The sequence below is a fragment of the Cricetulus griseus genome (genome assembly GCF_003668045.3).
Source record: "Cricetulus griseus strain 17A/GY chromosome 1 unlocalized genomic scaffold, alternate assembly CriGri-PICRH-1.0 chr1_1, whole genome shotgun sequence".
Classification (NCBI taxonomy): Eukaryota; Metazoa; Chordata; class Mammalia; order Rodentia; family Cricetidae; genus Cricetulus; species Cricetulus griseus.
Window position 1 is genome coordinate 85,782,129 of NW_023276807.1, and position 20,322 is coordinate 85,802,450.

The 20,322-nt window shown below is 38.5% G+C and overlaps 1 protein-coding gene across 3 annotated transcripts in view; it reads left to right on the forward strand.

The window, feature by feature from the left end:
* Aftph (aftiphilin) overlaps nt 1-20,322 on the forward strand; it is a 66,146-nt gene that overhangs the window by 15,724 nt on the left and 30,100 nt on the right. For all 3 annotated transcript variants that reach the window (XR_003479661.2, XM_035452226.1, XM_027388060.2), the window contains exon 2: nt 4,584-6,541. Coding sequence is in view for 2 of the 3 variants with exons in the window: in XM_035452226.1 (XP_035308117.1) it covers nt 4,616-6,541 (1,926 nt within the window). In the remaining variant the exon portion in view is untranslated. The remainder of the gene's footprint in view (nt 1-4,583; nt 6,542-20,322) is intronic.

Below are 20,322 nucleotides of genomic sequence, written 5' to 3' on the forward strand. Positions count from 1 at the left end.
ATGGGGACAAGAACCCCTGACCAAATTGGAGCCTGGGGGCAGGGAGAGGAAGGAGAGTCTTCATCCAGTTACTGTTTGAAGCAGAAACAGACACCCATAGCTAAGCACTGAACCATACTACTGGAATTCAGTTGTGGGGAGGAAGGAGGGTTGAGCAAAGGAGCCAAGACGGGGATGGAGAGACCTGCAGAAACAGTGGACCTGACCTACTGATAGAATGGAGATCCTAGTCATAAAGCTGGGGAAACAGCATTGGACCAAACCAGACCCTCTGAATGTGGGTGCCAGCTAGGCGCCCAAGACAGTCTATGGCTCCTCTGACAGCGGAGCCAGTCTTTATCCCTAGAGCACAAATGGATTTGGGAGCCCATTCCCTATGGAGGGATACTATTGCAGCCCAGATACAGCAAGGAGGGTCTAGACCCTCCCCCAAACAATATGACAGACTTTGAAGGTCCTTGGTAGAGGGTCTCACTCACTATCCCTGGGGAGGAGTCAGGGGGTGGGTTGGGGTGGGTTATGTGGGGAACATGGGAGGAGGGGAGGGCGAGGGAATGGGGGAATGAATATGTAAATATGAGTAATTAAAAATAATTTAAAAAAATTTTAAAAAGGAATGATGTTGGTTATTTATTGTGGGAGAATACTTACACCAAAAACCCAGGTTAGTCTCTGCAGCCTTTTGAGACCTGACTGGAACCCCCAAAGAGAACATGTGCCCCTTTTCTCAGCCCTTTATTCCACGTACCTGTGACCACGCCCAAATGGGTGTGGTCAGCGGTACAGGTATGTAGCGCTCTCCCACAGAATACCTCAGCTATCACAGTTATTTTCTCCTTTATGGTGATCTCATAATGAAAATAATTTAGGATACATATACCACAATGGATCTTTTTCTGATTTGTATACTTCTATCATGTAAGGCTTAATGTCTGACTAGCCTCTGATCTCTAAGTCATTTTCAGTCTGTCTTTTAATTGGAGAATTAAGGCCATTTATACTCAAAGTTATTGCTGAAAGATATATACTACTAAGTCTTGTCATTTTGTTGTTTTCCTTCTGGTTATTTTGAATAGTCTACACCCATTTCTTTTTCTCTAAATTCATATTAAAGGTTTGATGGTTTATTGAATCAATCATGTTTGATTTTTTTCTTCTAATTCTCAGCTTGTTTTAGTATTCTGGTGAGGCTTATTATTTCTTTCATGATTGTATTTCTCCTTCTCCTCTTTGTATATGGTTTAAAGGCCATGAATTTGGTTTAGATTTATCTTGGGAGGTCTTTATCTCACCTTTGATTCTGAAAAATAACCTTACTGAATACAGGAATCTTAGTCAACAGGACTTGTTTCAGGACTTGAAATACAGCATTCTACACCTTCTAACCTTTAGAGTTTCTGCTGATAATTTTGCTGTTATTCTGGTGGACCTCCTTTATAAATGACAACACTTCTCTGTAGCTTTCTTTTTTTTTTTTTTTTTTTAAGACAGGATTTCTCTGTGTAACATCCCTGGTTGTCCTGGAACTCGCTCTGTAGACCAGACTGGCCTCAAACTCACACAGATCCACCTACCTCTGCCTCCCAAGTGCTGGGATTAAAGGCCACCCCCCCCAACCCCCGGCTCTTCTGTAGCTTTTAATATTCTTTCCTTGTAATGTATCTTTAGCAGTTTAACTATAATATGATTTGGAGAGGTTTCTTCTGAGTATGTCTGCTTGAGATTCTGTAAGGTTTGGGAAATTTTCTGCTAGTGTTTCCCTGAATAAGTTTTCTATGCTTTTTGCTTTCATTTCTGTTCCTTTGTCTATACCAATTCATAATGTTGGTTTCTTGCCTTTGTTAGGTCTTGTATTTTCTATAGATGGTTCTGAATGTGATAACTGGTCAACACTGTCCTTAAGCCCTGATGTGCTTGCTCCAGTTTCCTGGTGCGACTTTCAGCTGAGTTACTTGTTTGATATGTTAAATCTTTCGCTTCTAAGAACTCTCTTTGCCTCTCTTTCAGACCTCTTATTAATATGTTCTTTCAGATCCTCTATGACAATAATTCATACTAGTAATAAATAGTGAGGTTTCTCTGTGTACACCTAGCTGTCCTGGAACTCACTCTGTAGACCTGGCTGGCCTTGAACTCACAAAGATCCACCTGCTTCTGCCTCCGAGTGCTGGGATTAAAGATGTGCGCCACCATTGCCTGACTTATTTTATTATTTTTAATTGTTCCTTAATTTATTGAACTGTTTTATTCTCTGTGAGTTCACTGATCATTTTTTAAATTAATCTTTTTAATTATTTTCCCATAATTACATTTATTTCATACAGTATTTCATAAATTTAAATTTAATTACTGGTGAGTTAGAATTTTTGTAGAAATAGTGCCCTGTTTATTCATAACTCTTATGTTTTTCTGTGTTGGTATGTGAGCATCTGTTGGTTGGGGGGGGGGACTATCTCTCACTTTTGTGTGAAGGCTCAGCCCCAGTACTGTGCAGAGGAGAAAGCAAGCTGCAGTAACAAGTTATACTTGCTGTTGCTAGATTCCCTTCCCCGTCCCTGAAGCCTGGGCTGTGAACCTGCATTTCTGCTTCTCCAGTGTGCTTTTTAGTTTTCCTATTTGGTTTTCATTCATACTCATTATTCTCTCTTTCTCCTTCTCCACCCTCCCTCATCTTTTTTTAGGCAGGATCTGGCTATGTGGCCGAAGTGGGTCTGGAACTTCTTTTTTTTTTTTTTTTTTTTTTTTTTTTTTTTTGTTTTTCAAGACAGGGTTTCTCTGTGAGCTTTGGAGCCTATCCTGGCACTTGCCCTGGAGACCAGGCTGGCCTTGAACTCACAGAGATCCGCCTGCCTCTGCCTCCCAAGTGCTGGGATTAAAGGCGTGTGCCACCAACCCCGGCTGGGTCTGGAACTTCTATGTAGTCCATTCTTGCCCCAAATTTGGAATCCCCTACAAATATATATATATATATATATATATATATATATATATATATATATTTCCATTGCAGTTGTGGGCCACTAGGCCTGACATTGTCAAAGATTGCAAATTGATTTGTTATTATAAAAGTGAATTTGAGAAAGTAGTTTTTCAGGTTTTTTTTTTTTTTAAAATGAAGTTGAACATAGCATATGACCCAGCATTCATATTACTGGATAGCTTAGAGAAGTGAAAACTTGGATTCTCAGCAGTCTGCACATGTTAAATGTATGTCCTGCTCATGGTCTTTTCGATCTATGATAAGGTTAGACAATGTAGCCATGATAAGTCAAGAAACATCTGCACTGTGATTGTTGACTGCATTACCATTGGGGGAACCTTGGTAAAGTGTACATATGAGAACCCTACAATTCTCACATCTTCTGAGCCTTGAACTACTTCAGAATTAAGTTATCCAAAAGTCAACTTCGGCCAGAAATACATTGAAAAGCAAAATGAAGAACATAGTTAATAACAATTATTGGAGATAAAATAATTGTATGTGTGAGTAATGTTTTGTATGCACTTGAGTGCACACATACTGGGGTGTGTGTGTGTGTGTAAGAGAGAGAGAGAGAGAGAGAGAGACTCACACAAATCTATCTACTAGGCAAGCACTGAGTTCTCGGTAAATTTGAACAAGAATTTTTAGAAGATAGGAGAGTACCTGAGAGAAAATTTTATAGGTTCAAGAGATTCTCTGAAATCACAGCCAGGTGGTGGTGATACGCATCTTTAATCCCAGTACTTGGGAGGCAGAGGCAGGAGGATCTCTTGAGTTTGAGGCCAACCTGGTTGGTCTACAGAGTGAATTTCAGGACAACCAGGGCTACACAGAGAAACCCTGACTTGAACACCCCCTCCCTGCCCCAAAAAGGAAAAGATTCTCTGAAATCCCAAAATTTCATTGTTCTGCCAAATGCTCCCAGTAATAAATGCCTTAAAAACTAAAAAACAATAGATCATAACTATGCAATTTCACCCAAGACAAAAAATAGTGCTTGCCAAAACACAAGAACTTGAGTTCTATTATAGAACCCAAGGGCAAAAAAAAAAAAAAAAAAAAAAGTCAGCTGGAGGTAGAGACAGGTGTTCCTGAGGCTGACCAGCTAGCCTAGCCTACTTGGCACATTCTAGACCAGTGAAAGACCATCTCAAAAAAAAAAAATAAATAAAGTGGGTGGAGTCTGAGCAACAATATGTGAATTGCACCCAAAGGCACACGTGCACCTGTACACACACACACTCGCGCGCACGCGTGCGCGCACACACACACACACACACACACACACACACACACACACACACACAGAGAGACAGAGACAGAGACAGACAGAGAGAAGGACAGAGCAGTAGTTTTCATTGTTTTGGTGGTGGTGGTTAGGTTTACTGTTTGATATTTCAAGATTAATAACCAGATTGACTAGCTATATATATGTATGTATCTCTGAGGGTGACCTTGATCCACCTGTGTGCACTTCCTAAGTTAACATGCCCAGATAACTTTGTACTGTTTTAAAACAGCTTGAAAAACCTTGTTATATATAATCTGTCTTCTCAACAACAACAAATGCTTTTTCTTTTTTTTCTTTTTTTTTTTTTAGGCATAAATTAATTATTGGAAAGCTGCTGAACAATGGAGCCAGACATCATTCGAATGTACTCTTCATCTCCCCCACCGCTAGACAATGGAGCAGAGGATGATGATGAGGATGAATTTGGGGAATTTGGTGGATTTTCAGAAGTCAGCCCTTCTGGTGTAGGGTTTGTTGATTTTGATACACCAGATTATACTCGTCCTAAAGAAGACTTTGTACCTTCAAACCATTTTATGCCAATTCACAATTATTCAGAAAATGTAGATAGCCTTACGAGCTTTAAGTCCATTAAAAATGGTAATGATAAGGATATCACTGCTGAACTTTGTACTCCTGTGAAAAGTCAATCTGATGAACTTTCTACCACCAGCAAAGAGATGATTCCATCTAAAACTTCAGATCCTTCCATCGATGGCATGGAAAGCCCAGGAGATTTAAATAAAGTTGTGGTGCAGGGACCAAACACTGGACAGCCCAGAAGTTTCTCTCCAGGTGATTTTAGAACTGATCCGAACATTGTTCACCAAACCAAGCAATTAGAGAGCTGCAACGGTGAAAAGCCTCCTTGTCTGGAAATTCTAACAAATGGGTTTGCAGGTTTAGAAACTGTAAATCCTCAGGGAACAGATGACCTGGACAACATGACTGATTCAAAGGGATTGAAGCCTCTTAGCACTTGTGGCACTGAATGTGGTTTAGATTCTACAGCTAGTCTTACTAAGGAATTTGCAGATTTTGCTGCATTTTCCCAAACAGAAAGGATACAACTAGAAGAAATAGAATGTGCAGTTTTAAATGATGGTGATGCACTGACCATTCAGGAAAACAGCAGAATCAGCAGGGTCAATGAACTGAATTCTTTGAAGGATGTGTCTTTGGGTAGAAGCTTTGAGGATAAAGGCGTTACTGATGGAGAACATCAGGTCTATGTTTCAGAAGTGCATGTAGTAACTGACAGAGGTTTCAGTGTTGACAAACAAGACCTTCAAACACAGCAAAAGAATGAATTTTTAAATTCAAGAATTCAGTCTGAGACGTGGAGTTTGGTAGACTCAACTGAAAATTCAGAAGCCATTAGGAGGGACCAGTGTAAAAGTGAGGAAAATGATTTATTTGCTTCTAAATGTGCTGACCTATGCATGGATTCTATTAAAACTTCTGATGTTAATGAAGTTGATTCTTCCAAAGAAGGAAATAGAAAGTTTACTAATTCCAAAAACCCAAACCTTGATTCCACAGAAGAAAATGTTTTGGATGATTCGGCTGCAAGCATAAAAAATGGTGACAGTGGTAACGACTTTGTGACTTGCCATGATACCAATGAGGATGATTTTGGTGACTTTGGTACAGCCAGTGGCACCACTCCACCTTTTGTTACTAGTACTCAAGATTCAATGAGTGATGTCACTTTTGAAGAGTCCTCGGAGCATTTTCTACATTTTAGTGAACCAGGTGATGATTTTGGAGAATTTGAGGATACAAATGCTGTTTCTTGCCAAGAGGAAATGATATTTACTGAATCCAACCTAAAACAGACCTCTGATAGTTTATCAGAGGAAGATCAGTTGGCAGGAAAGTCTGCTGGAAAAGACAGTGAACCTGACTCAAAACTGGAAAATGGTCAAGACAGTGAATTTGGAGATTTTGATTCTGTGCCAAATACTCAAGACAGCGGTAGTGCTTTCCAAGACTCAGATGATTTTGCAGACTTTAGTTCAGCAGGTCCTACTCAAGCTGTAGATTGGAATGCTTTTGAGGATGAACAGAAAGATGGTTGTTCTTGGGCTGCCTTTGGAGATCAGCAGGCTACTGAATCCCATCATCGAAAAGAAGTCTGGCAGTCACATAGGACAGATGAAAATATTGATACTCTGGGAACCCCTAAGATGCACAGTGTCTCTTTAGCAACTTCCAAAGGAACAGTTGCTGGTGGCCATTTGCAGGATTCAGGCACTTCAGTTCAGGTATTTACTCATTTCCTCTGTTTTATATAACATGTTAATTGCTAGGGAGACTCCTAACACAGCTTTTAAAAATTAACTGAGTACCTGCTAAAGGAGTTTCTGTGTGAGATATGATATTTGCTGGCTGGATTTCTAGATTAGAGTTCTCACAACCTTTTGAAAAATTATAAAATTGCTATCATGGTGAATTTCTTAGTTAACAAAAACTCGTCGATTTAAACTATTTATAATAATGTTTATTTTAAATATTAGCCATTTTTCCTTTGGTTTTTATCTTTACAATAATTTTTTGAAAAGGTTAAGTCTTTTTTTTAACTTTAGACGTTAAAAAAATCAGTTAACTATGTCTCTTAAAAATTAAAGTGCAGTTTTGATTACAGGGAAGAGCTAATGGAATTTGAAACCTCATAATTTAACAGCCACAAAAAGATCTGGCATGAAATAAATAAGGTTTAGCCCTAGAAGAAGTAACTGTGGATTAAATTATTGTGGTTATATTAATTTATTTATAATTTCTTCTTTGTGTATATGTGTTTTTGTTTTGTTTATGACTATTCTTAGGGAGAATGTTTACTCCTAAGCACCTGTGTGCAATTCTTCCTGATTCATACTCTGTAAGAAAAGATTCATTAATATTTATTTTGATCTAAAATAGCCCCTCTAGTTGTATCTTGATATTATTGTTTCCCAGTCCTGAGTTGCACTCTATACTAGCTTTTACCATTACTCAGCCCAAGTAGTGAGGCATTCTCTTGAGAAAAAAACAAAAACAAGTCACTTCTTTATAGTGGTGATTGGTGTGGGACATCTTGTCCTTAGGCTTGGTTTTTTGTTGTTGTTGTTTTTTGGTTAGTTTTTTAAAGATTTATTTATTTATTATGTGTACAGTGTTCCGCCTGCATGTTGCCTGCAGGCCAAAGGAGGGCACCAGATCTCATTACAGATGGTTGTGAGCCACCATGTGGTTGCTGGGAATTGCTCAGGACCTTTGGAAGAGCAAGCAGTGCTCTTAACCTCTGAGCCATCTCTCCCGCCCCTTAGGCTTGTTTTTAATATTGATGCGGTCTATTATTTTTTCAGTTGTCTTTTGCTAAGAAATCCATTTTCAACTGGAAGTATCTCTGAAGTCTGTTAATTGAAATAATTATACTTTATTGCTTTGATAGCTTTGATACATGTGATATTACCAGTTGGTATTCATAGCTTCTCACTCATTGGCTTTGAGTATCTGAATAGTTGGTTTGCTAATTCAGTTATTACTTGGATGAGCTAATGTGCAGTATTACTATTTAATAATTTATCACTGAGGAAAGAGCCTTATAATTCTAACAACAAATTAACTGATTTTAATACAAAATGAAGACTTTTGCTTTGACCTAGCCCTTTCCCTATTTAGTTTCATTGCAGTAAAGTATAGGGTGACAGTGGTATTGGATGATCTTTAGTTTGTAGCCTTAGAACTTCTAACATCATCAGATAATAAATTTTTAAAATTATGACCACTTCAAATGGAAATTTCTTACATGTTGAGTTTATTTGTACATAACTTAATAATTGAATATATATGTATATATACATGCATTTACATAGATCATGTATGGGCTTCACTGGAATATGACATGTGATTTTGCATCTTGACAGCCTGTTGAAAACTATGGTTTGGGATAGTAAGTGAAAACATGTAGAAAAAGAATTTTGTTTTGTAAAAATAAAATGTAAGCTGCATAGCGAGAGCAAAAATACTTATGAAAACTTGCTGAGATCTTTTGACCCATGCTTCACACTTTTATTAATGGGGAATGAGACATGCAGAATCTTAGAGATAGATGTAGAGTGGGAGAACTAACTACTAAAACAGTTTGGGAAGAAAGCTGAGGTGGGGAAATGGATAAGCCTGCTAGCAGAGTGAGTCAGAAGTGCATACAGATTAAACAGTTGCTTTCTTGGCCTGCTGCTGTGAAGGAAGCTGGCCTGGACTTTCCTCCCTGGACTTCAGATTCTGCTGAAAACATACATTAGTCCTATCTTACTCTTTGAGAGAGGATTCTATTCGTTAATGTTTTTCTAAAATGTCTCCTAGCTACAGCAGTCTTCCTTCATCAGTCTGCTAAATGTTGGCTTGCAGGGAGGAGCCACCATACCTGGCCAGGAGTCGTGATTAAACGTCCAAGAAGCCTTTTCACAAAAGCATTTATAGCATAAGCATTGATTTAACCCTGAGCTTCTCTAAAACTAAATATTACTTGGAATGTTACTTGGGAATTTAGGTCATTGGTAAATAACAAAGATTTTCTTCTACAAGGGAGGCCATGAAGTTATTTTTTTTTTTAGTAGCTATCCAACTGGTATTACTGAAAAAGGTTATTTAGATGAAATTTGAGACCTTTAAGAGTGAAAGGTATAGGGGTTGGAAAGATGACTCAGCAATTGAGAGAGCTGTTCTTCTGGGTACAGAAATTCAGTCCCCCAGCATCCATGTCAGGAGATTGATTCACAACTGCCTGTAACTCCAGCTCCAGAGGGACCCCACGCCTCTGACACCTTTGGCACTCGCACTTATGTGCACATACCCACACGAAGTCACACAAAATTAAAAATAAAAAATAAGATTGAAGAGATGGTCTTCAGAGGACCTGGATTCAATTCTCAGCAACCACAAGGCAGTTCACAGCAGTCTGTAACTCCGGTTCCAGGGGATCTGACACCCTCACACAGACATACATGCAGGCAAAACATCAATGAACATAAAATAAAAATAAATAAATTAAACAAATAATAAATTTTTAAAATTTAATTTAAGGATGGGGCTGGAGAAATGGCTTAGCAGTTAAGAGTACTGCTGCTCTTGTAGAGGCTGCAGATTCAGTTCCCAGAACTTACAAGGTGGATTCACAACCATCTGTAACTCCACATACAGGGACTCAGTGCCCTCTTCTGAAAATTCCACTGGTACCAGGCATGTACATGGTGCACATAAATAAATGCAGGCAAAACATTCATACACATAAAATATCTTTAATTTTTTTAAATAAATAAGTAAAAGTTAATGGTGTAGACTGGTAGTTCTTTCATTACTGCCATGCCACTGCCCCTTGTAAGTATATTAAAAAAAAATCTTTCCTGTTTAAAAAAAATTAAAGATATCATTAAAAGGGAAAGGAGGTGGTGAAAAACGTTTTAACTTGCGTTATTTGAGGTTAAATTAATAATGTTTCACTAGAAAGTCAGCATTCTCAAACTGAATATAAAAATCATCTGCCCAAGATTATGCATGTTTTACTTTTACATGCACATTTGAATTTGTGGCTGAAAATAGAAGCATCAAAGTAAAGGAATTAAGGTTTGTGATGGCTCATTCCAGTAATCCCAATATCCTGGAGGCTAAGACAGGAGGATGGGGGATGGAGGATAAGGCCAGCTTGAACTCTATAGAGGGTTTTCCAGGCCAGCTTAAACTTCATAGTAAAATCTATCTCAAAAAATAAACAAGGCTAGAAAGATGACTCAGTGCTTAAGAGCACTGGCTGCTCTTCCAAAGGTCCTGAGTTCAATTCCCAGCACCCACATGGCAGCTCACACCTGTCTGATGCCCTCTTCTGGTGTGCAGATGTACATGCAGATAAAGTACCTATATACATAAATACATAAATGAGTAAATCTTTTAAAAAAACAAGTAGTAAGAGTTAAGATTTTGGACTTACAGGTCTTTGTTTACTAAATGTTTGGTTGAATTGTATTTCTTCTTTACTGTTTTCCCCTCAGAAAATTTGGCATTCTGACCTTTAATACCAAGTAGAAGTATTGTGTTAGATTTGTCCAGAAACTGTACAGAGGGAACTAATCATCTTTTCAGAGCATGGTAAATATTACAGTAGCCACTCATTTTATAGTTTGAAATTAGGGCTCGATAAGTATACAAGTGTAGCTAGTATTTGATACCTTACTTAATATTTAATGGTGGTAAGGCATAAGGTGTCATCTGAAGTGGAAGATTAAATTACTTGCATTTTAAGTTTGTTCTATGTTAACTTAGAGTTAACCAGTAGCAAAACTATAGTAATAGAAAAACCAGGGTTTCCTCATACGAAAGAAAGAAAAACTAATTGAAAATAAACTGAGGAGATTTTTAACAGGTGCCTTAAATACAAGATACTTTAAAGAGATGTGCATTTTAGTGCAGATAGAAAAACCAAGTCTAAAAATCCTCAGGAGCCAGTGCCACTTGTGCCTCTGAGAAGCTGCAGTACACTAAACTTTGTGATTTTGTTTGTTTTTGCAATACTGGAGATTCAAAATAGGACCTTGTCTATGCAGGATCTACCACTGAGCCACATCCCCAACCCCATATATCCTTTTTATGTTCTGTGTCATTTATGAAATAGAGATGTATCATTTAAGGAATCAGATAGATAGATAGATAGATAGATAGATAGATAGATAGATAGATAGATAGAAAGAATAGATACATCAGATAGAACCAGTAGGGTATGTATAAGGGGAGGGGAAAGGGAAAAGGAATAAATATATATTAGATAATATGTCCTAGAAATTAAGAAGCTCAAAATACACAGTAAGCTGGAGACCATGAAAGCTGTAGTTGTGGTATGAAATTGAAGGCCTGACAACCAGGAGAGACAGTATTGTGTGTTCCAGAACTAACAGTTCAGGTAAGAAGACAGGAAAACTGGTATCTTTATTCAGAAATTCCCTGGTTCTCAGGTTTTGTTTTTCTTCTATCCAGGTCTTTAATTGGATGCAGCTCTCTCATCTTAGGGAAGGCAGCCTGTTTTAGTCAGTTTATCAGCTACTATATTAAATTTCACCTAGAAATATCCTCATGTTTGAACAAATATCTGGGCATCTGGTGACCTCATCAAGTTAATGTACAAAATTTACAGTGAGTGAACATATTCTTCAGGATATTTGGAAGACTTGTAACCTGTTCATGGCTAAGACATACCGTAAGGAACTTTCTGTGTTAGGAAATATGCATGGCTTATTTGCATCAATAGAGATGAAATGACTACTACCTACAGACCCCAGAGCTTTGGTCCCCTACTTGCAGACAAAGAGTGGGAATGAGTCATACATGATGCTTTATCCTCTTTGATGAATTAGAACTTTCAAGTGATTAATCATTTTCACTTTTTCAGGTTTAAATATATAATTATAGGGACATTCAAGGTAATGAAGACTCTGATAACAAATTATATATGAGAAACGAGAAAACTGGGGAAGATAGAGAGAAAACAGTGGTATAGCCAGTGCCAAATTATGACTTTTTGCAAATCCCTTCATAAAAATGCTTAAAATTCTGTTCTATGACTTGAAATAGCAATGAGTTTATTCTTATATGTAAGCATATTGCTGCATAATAATATTAGATATTAAAACATTTTCATGGACGCCAATGACTATTCTGGGCCATAATAACTGATAAGTGTTGTGACTTCTGTGTACCTTAGCTCCAAACATATAGAGATTTAAAGCAAGTCCCTATAGTGGTGCTACTAGATTGGATCCAACTTCCCTGAATAACTTCTCTGTCTCATGCCTTACACAGCAGGGACTGAAGAGATGCTATTAGTAAAGTGCTTGTAATCCCAGCACCGGCTGGGGTGATGGGTGGGGGTGGGGTAGAGACAGTCAGGTCTCTGGAGCTCCATAGCCAGCCAGCCTAGCCAAATCCTTGAGCTCTAGATGCAAGCAAAGTGGAGAGCAATTGGGAAAGAACCCCAAGGTCAACCTCTGGCCTGCACAGGCACACACAAAGATTTAGAGAATAGTAGTACTTGAAAATGCTTCTGAAGATAAAATTGTACTTACAATGGTGTTTAGCTCATTGATTTTTGTATACAGTAAATGTTCAATAAGTGTTAGCTGTTCTGAATAACCTCAAAAACAATTTTTTTTAGAAAATAGCCAGAGAGATGGCTCAGCTGTTAAGGGCACTTGCTGAAGGTCTGGAGAAATGGCCAAGTGGTTGAGGACATTTGAGCCTCTTGAAGAGGACCTTCTTTTGGTTTCCAGCTCCATTTGGTGCCCCATAGCTGTCTGTAATACCAGTTCCAGGGATCTAATGTCTTCTGACTTCTGAGGGTACTGGGCATAGGCATGGTATACGTACATGCCTATGAACAAAACAATTACACACATAAAATAAAAATAAATAAATCTTTTAAAAACAGTCATAGTGACATACTGCACCTTCAGTCCCAACATTTGGGAGGCAGGGGCAGCTCAATCTGAATTCAAAGCTGGTCTGGTCTTTATGTTCTGAGTTATCCAAGACCACTGAGAAGAAGCAAAGAAGCAGGACTGTTGACACATACTTTTAATCCCAGCACTCAGGAGGCAGAGGCAGGCAGATCTCTCTGAGTTTGAGGACTCTGTTCTACAGAGTGAGTTCTAGGACAGTCAGGGATACACAGAGAAAGTCTCAAAAAAATAAATAAATAAATAAATAAGGACCCAGTTTGGTTTTCAGTTCTTTCCTTGCTCTCTCAAATTTACGACCTCTTTTTTCATTGATTGTTGATATAGGCATGTATGCATGGAAGTTTGTGTGGTGCCTTCTGGTACCATGAAAGCTAGTTCTCAGGGAGGAGGCATTTCAGGTCAGTTCAGCTCAGGGACCTCTGGGCCCTGAATCTCAAGTGTATGGTGCTTTCAGCAATATAGACTTAATGTTCTACCTCTAGGACAAACAAGGACAATTGCAATAAATAATAGCCTGTAAGGGAGTTTCTTGAACAGTTTGACCAGAAACTCAAAACAGGACTTCTCATGCCTGGTATTGGCATTTTGTGTGATGGTGTTTGGCACTTGATATAGTATTGCTAGCCCAGATGAGAAAATTTCATTTAAACTATATATTTATACATAGACACATATTATGGAGCTATTTTTAGGTAGATAGTTAATAGTATGACTTCTTAAGATTTTTTTCAGACATCATTACTGTTATTTTATCCCCCTCCCTAATTACAACCCCTTCCATTCCTACCCTTATATTCCCCTCTCTATTGCCCTCCAGTCCTCCTATCCTGGCAATAGTCCCATTTTACTTTCCTGGTTTCAGCAGTGATTCTAGATATTTTCTCACATCTAAAGTTTTGGAGCTAGGAGCCTCCAGTGACAGAGAACATGTGACATTTGTCTTTCTGGGTCTGGGTTACCTCACTCAACATGATATTTTCTAGGTCCACCCATTTGTCTGCAAAGTTCCTGGTTTCTTTTTTCTTATAGCTGAATATATTCCATAGTGTGTATGTACCACATTTTCATTATTGAATCATTGGTTGAAGGGCATTTAGATTGTTTCCATTTCTTAGCTATGGTAGGTAGAGCAGCAGTGAACATGGCTGAGCAACTATCTGTGGAGTAGGTATTGAGTCCTTTGAGGGTATGCCAAGGAGTAGTTTAGTTGGGTCATATAGTAGATTTATTTTTAGCTTTTTGAGAATTCTCCACACTGATTTCCAAAATAACTAGACTAGTTTACAAGCTGGTGGGATTTCTTTTAAAAAGTTACCATAGAATGCATTCAGCTGTTGTTACCAGTATATATTGTAATTGCATCAACATGCCAACCTTTGCATGTGGAAGATTTAGATAGCTTACAATAAGAAACTTTTATAGAGCTGGAGAGATGGCTCAGAAGTTAAGAGTACTGGCTGCTCGTCCAGATTCTTAAGTTCAAGTCCCAGCAACCACATGATGGCTCACAACCATCTGTAGTAAAATCTGGTGCCCTCTTCAGGTGTGTAGGTAGAACAGTGTATACATAATAAATATTTACATTGATTTAGTTATCCTCCCCCCAACTTTGCTCAAGATTTAAGAATTAAAGACATAGTCTGCCCCTTCAAAGCCCCTGTAATTTTCAGAAGCTCAACCTAAAACTGCTTTCATGGTCAAACAGTGATAGTGCACGCCCTTAATTCCAGCACTCAGGAGGCAGGGGCAGGCAGATCTCTTGAGTTTGAGGCCAGTCTGGTCTACAGAATGAACTCCAGGACAGCCAGGGCTACACAGAGAAAACTTGTCAAAAAAACACACAAAAAAAAAAACCCAAAAAACAAACAAACAAAAAACCCCTCAAAAATAGAAAACTGCTTTCATGACAACAAATACAGTAATTTGAAGTTGAAATTCAGCCTCCCTTTTTTCTTTTCTTTTTTGAGACAGGGTTTCTCTGTGTAGCTTTGGAGCCTTTCCTGACACTCGCTCTGTAGACCAAGCTGGCCAAACCTCTTAAAGGCGTGTGCCACCACCACCCGGTTTCAGCCTCCCTTTTTAATATTTATGTGACCATAGGCAAGTTAATATAACTTCTCTATGCTCCATTTTTCTCATCTAGAAAGTGGATATAATATTGTTACTCCTGGAGTTGGAGAAATTACTCAAAGGTTAGGAGCACTTGCTGCTTCTACAGAGGACCTGTAACTCCAGCACACAGTAAATAAATAATGTATAATTACTTCCAAAATGTTTCCATGCCTTACATAAGCCAATATTTTGTAAAGCATGTAGAATGATGGCAAATACAACGTAACTATGATTTCTTAAACAAAAGCTGTAATACATTAGTTATGTCAGGCCTTTTTGGGGTCTGTTCAGAGAATGAATACCTTTGGTATTCTGCTAAATTTAGTTATTCACTTTCCTGAACTGGGTTGTACTGATTCTGTTTGCTTTACAAATGCCATCTTACCCATGTACAGAAACTAGAGCTCAGCCCTACAAGTCCACATGTGTTAGAGAATGTTAGTAAATGTCACTGTTCAGCCAATCATGCTAGTACATGCCTGTAATCCCAGTACTTGAGAGACTAAGACAGAATTTCGTACTTGAGACCAGTCTTAGAAGTTTGGGCTGGAGAGATGGCTGCTCTTCCAGAGGACCTTTACGTTGAGATTCCTTACAAAGTATATCTGGCTTCTTTCACAAGAATGGGTACTGTTGACTCGGGGATAGAGCCCAAGTTTTAAGGTCTAGAGAGCTTGACTGAGGTAAACCTAATGACCTGTGAGTGTCAGGATTGGCCAGGCCCTAAAATAGCATAGAAGTCACTTAGGTGTTGTAAAACACAAATGACCTCACTTGTAAGAGTGGGTTTTATGATCGAAAAACAACGCTCAGGATTTAGGGGGAAAGGTCTTGGATAAGTAAAAACATAAATTCTGGGAGATACAAGCAGAGCCTGTCTCATCAGACAGCAAAGGATCACCAGGTTGTAAAACAGACATCATTCCTAGCGTTCCAGGAAGAGCATCTTCTCACCTCATTCCATTGAAGAGGTTAGCTGCATGTTTAACTTCCCTGGCTTCTCCAGTGCCTGTCTGTGTGCAGAGGGCTCTTTGCTCTCCACAGTGGCAGCCAACAGCCTCCATAAGCAGCAGGTGTGCATGTGACGCACAGACATACATTCAGGCAAAACACCCATACACAGAAAATAAATGCTATCCCCACTGTTAGGACCAGCCAGCCTCTAGCAGCTCAGGGATTGAAGGAGAGCAATGCAGTCAGCCAACTAATCACTCAGCTTGACTTTTCTGTGTGAGGGAGTAAAACTTAACTCTCTGGGGCCATCAAAAGGAAAACACACACACACACACACACACACACACACACACACACACACACACACACACACACACACACACACACACACACCCAAAACTTAACTCTCTGGGGCCATCAAAAGGAACACACACACACACACACACACACACACACACACACACACACACACACACACCCCACCCACACCCACCCACCACCCACCCAAAACTTAACTCTCTGGGGCCATCAAAAGGAAAAACACACACACACAACACACACACACACACACACACCCACCCACCCACCCCTTTGGGGTCTCTCCATCATCTCCTCTCTCTGTGTTCTATATTTCTTTTCTTACCAATATCCAGATGTATCCCTTCTGACTCTCTTGATCTTCCTTCTAACTAACTTTATTTTTCCCTTACAGCTTATATACTCCAACAAAATCTCTCAAGCAGTATAAAACTTACAATGTGGTTACAGAGTATTTTTCAAGTGAATGATTACAATGAATACAAGTAAAAAGCAGCATGTTTTCCATATCCCTTACATGATTAAACATTTTATATATTACAGGTGAAAAACAAGTTGTCCCAAGAACCCACATAGATCCATCCCCAAGCAACTTGTTACAGATTAACAGAGTGTAAGCAAGATAATTTTCCTTAGCCAGTTCTCTTGCTGGCAGACTACATTCTGCAGTTTCAAAGAAAGGACCAATCATTTTATTATTTATCTCAAAAGATAATCTTATCACAAATCTAAACTTTTATATATGGAAAAACAATCAGTCAGCTCTATTTTAAATCCTCAGGGTGCATACCCATTCATCAACAGTTCACTGTATCAGGAAGCTGAGGGCAGAAATGGGTACAAGGAATTAATCATCACCCTTGATCACCATCCCATCCTAGCAGGTCAGCCAGCAATAGCCAGTCTGACATAGTTCTTGTTCCCTGACCTCCCTCATTTAGCTATTAAAAGTATGCCTTTAAATTGTTTTCCAAGATTTTGTTTTACCTCAAAGCCTTTAACAAAAACATCTTAATCTGACCTTAAGTCATTATTTAAAGCTTTGTTTTAGCTATGCTGCACACCGAAACCTGTGAATATATCTCAACATTAAAATTAAAAGAATTTGAGCTAACAGCTTCTGGGACACAACTGTTTTTCTTTATCATTAACATAAGCCACAGTCTATACAGTTTCTTAAAAAGAAACTAGCTGTGTGACATTTCATGTTCTTATTTTCTGTTCTCTGCAGCCCTTGCTTTATCAAGGGCAGGGGCAACACCATAGCTTGCTTTTACATATATTAGTTTTCCCACTAAGCTAACCTGTATCATAATCCTTTACTATATTTATTAAAGACCTTCAATCTTCAAAATCCTATTTAAGCTAACTCTCTTATTATATAAAATCATTGCTTCAGTTAAACAGTACAGTTTAGGAGGAAATCATCTACATAATAATCCACCAGTAAAAATGCCCAGTAGAACCAGATATTTCTATGAGGTAATCATATCATTTTAGGGTGGGGATCTCCCCACGCCCATTCACACCATGCCAGATAAAAATGGCAATGGCAAACATGTAAAGGCACAGCAGTAGTAAGAGACATTCTGGGACCAAGGCTTTCAGGGCCTTGCCTATCTGAGATTCACCCATCAGGGCCTTACATTCTGGTCAGCCAATCTCCTGAAGTCAGTTGCCACTTGCTGCTCCTCTGACATGGCCACTGGCAAAATAAATTTAAATATTTTTTAAGTCACAATTTAGTTAAGTTACAACTTTTAAAACTTGGGTGATGTACCCATTAAATCAAAACTAGAAGTAGATGTCATGTTGTACTCTACTTAGAAATAGTATAGGGCTGGAGAGATGGCTAAGAGGTTAAGAGCACTGTCTGCTCTTCCAGACGTCCTGAGTTCAGTTCCAAGCAACTACAAAGTGATTCACAACCATCTGTAATGAGATCTGGTGCCCTTCTTCTGGCCTACAGGCATACATGCAGGCAGAACACTGTATACATAATAAATAAGTAAAAATCTTTTTTTAAAAAAGTAGTTCAAGCCGGGCATTGGTGGTGCACACCTTTAATCCCAGCACTCAGGAGGCAGAGGCAGGTGGATCTCTGTGAGTTTGAGGGTAGATTTTCTTCTGAGCATTATATTGGTTGTGTTCTTGTACCTATTGTACTTACCAAGCTATTTAAGCTATATTCAACAATTTTTAACATAATTGTGCTTTTAAGAAACAAAATAGCCAGGGGTAGTGGTGGAGCACAAATCCCAGCACTTGGGAGGCAGAGGCAGGCAGATCTCTGAGTTCGAGGACAGCCTGAGCTACACAGAGAAACCCTGTCTTGAAAAACAAAAACAAGCAAAAAAAATAAAAAAACCAAAAGAGGGTAAATGTCACAAAAAAATTAATTTAATCAAAATCTTTGTTAATTCTGTTAACTGCTGTCAGCAGTTCCTGATTATTTAATATGTATTTATTGCTCCAGTTCAGGGCTTGGCAAAGAATGGCCCAGGGGACAGATCTGTCCCCTAATCCTTGCTTTTGTACATAAAGTTTTACTGGAACCCACTCATGCTTACTTGTTTAGAGATGCGCTACAAAGCATGTAAGTATTTACTTTAAAATGTTGCTCAACCCTGTTTTGCCTCATGTAACAGAGAAGCAAATGTATTTTATACCTAATTCTAAAGATATGTAAAACTCAGTTTTAAATATTATGTAGTTCATATTCTTTGTGGGGAAAGGCTGAAGAAAGAGAAATTGAAGTGATTAGGTTAATGGAATTTCCCTTCCAGTCATCTGAGCACTTGTTCGTTGATAACACTAGTATGCCTAAGTCCTAAGTTATGTGTAGTATTGTCCAACCAGTTGAACTTAGGGTTCTTGTTTTCTTCTGGTGACAACTTGAGTTTTCCCCTGATCCTTTTAGAAGGTAACAAAGATGATACAGTAAAGATTTCATTTTCTGGTAAATAAAATGTGGTCCTAGGTGAGTTTTTATTTACCTTCCCTGCCCAGGAGGGAAGTGCTCGTCAGGTTTCCAATTAGATAGTTACCTGATCTCTTTCAAAGTGTCTCTGTCCGTTCCCCCTGTTGAAGCCAGTTAGTACTGTGTCCCCTTGACAGGCTCAAGTTTCAGGAGCCTGGGGATCTTAAATCTATCCTTTGCTTTAGGGTTCATAATTGAAAGTGAGACTTGTTCTCATCTCACATAAATATAATGAGGCGTCAGAGAACTTTGGCAGTTAGCAAAGGAGTACCCTGAGACTAATTATAGGTGATATGGTTTTTACTCTGATGCAGCTTCCAAAAGGGAGATTTGGCACTTGGAAAATGTGATTATGGAAATTATGCCTTTTGTTTTTCCCTAGTTACTGACTACTACAAAGAAGAAATCAAGTGTTAGCTTGTTTGTGTCCATTGTCAGGAGGAATTTTATGTTGTATTTTCTGTTATCAATTTCAGTAGTACATTTAATCTTCTAACAGGCTTTAACTTACAACAGTTTGTATTCCTACTGAAGTTCAAATAATAAATTGCATTTAGTTTTAAAATATCTTGCATATATGAAACACAATTAAGAAAATGGAAATAAGATTTGCACAGACACAATAAAAACAGTGGTTCTCTCCACCCCCAAAAAAATCATTATTCTAAATCCAACAAATTTAATTAATTAAAAAAAACTCAAAATACCAAGTAAATTTTTGGGGTTTTTTTTTTTGTGATAAAAGATACTCTAGTAAATGTCCAGGCTTTACCTCAAAGTAAGTAAAAAAAATGGGATTTCTAGAAGATAGTACATGATGTCAAAAGTAATAAAGAGCTGTTGGATTTTTTTATCCGTAAAAACAGACACTCAGGCCAGCAGGATGGCTCAGTGGGTAAGAGTGCTTGCTGCCAAGCCTGAAGGCCTGACTTTAATTCCTGCAATCCCTATGGTAGAAGGAGAGAACCAACTCCCAGAAGTTGTCCTCTCACCTCCAGATGTACACCATAGCATACAGTCCCTACCACCACCACTACTCAGAAAATAAACACATGTAAAAAATTAAGATTTACTTTTATCTTTTAACTATGTGTATGTGCATCTGTGTGTGTGTACGTTTGCATATGGGTATGTGCATATGAGTACAGTTGCCCAAGGAGGCCAGAGTCATGGAATCCCCTGGAGCTGAAGTTGTGAG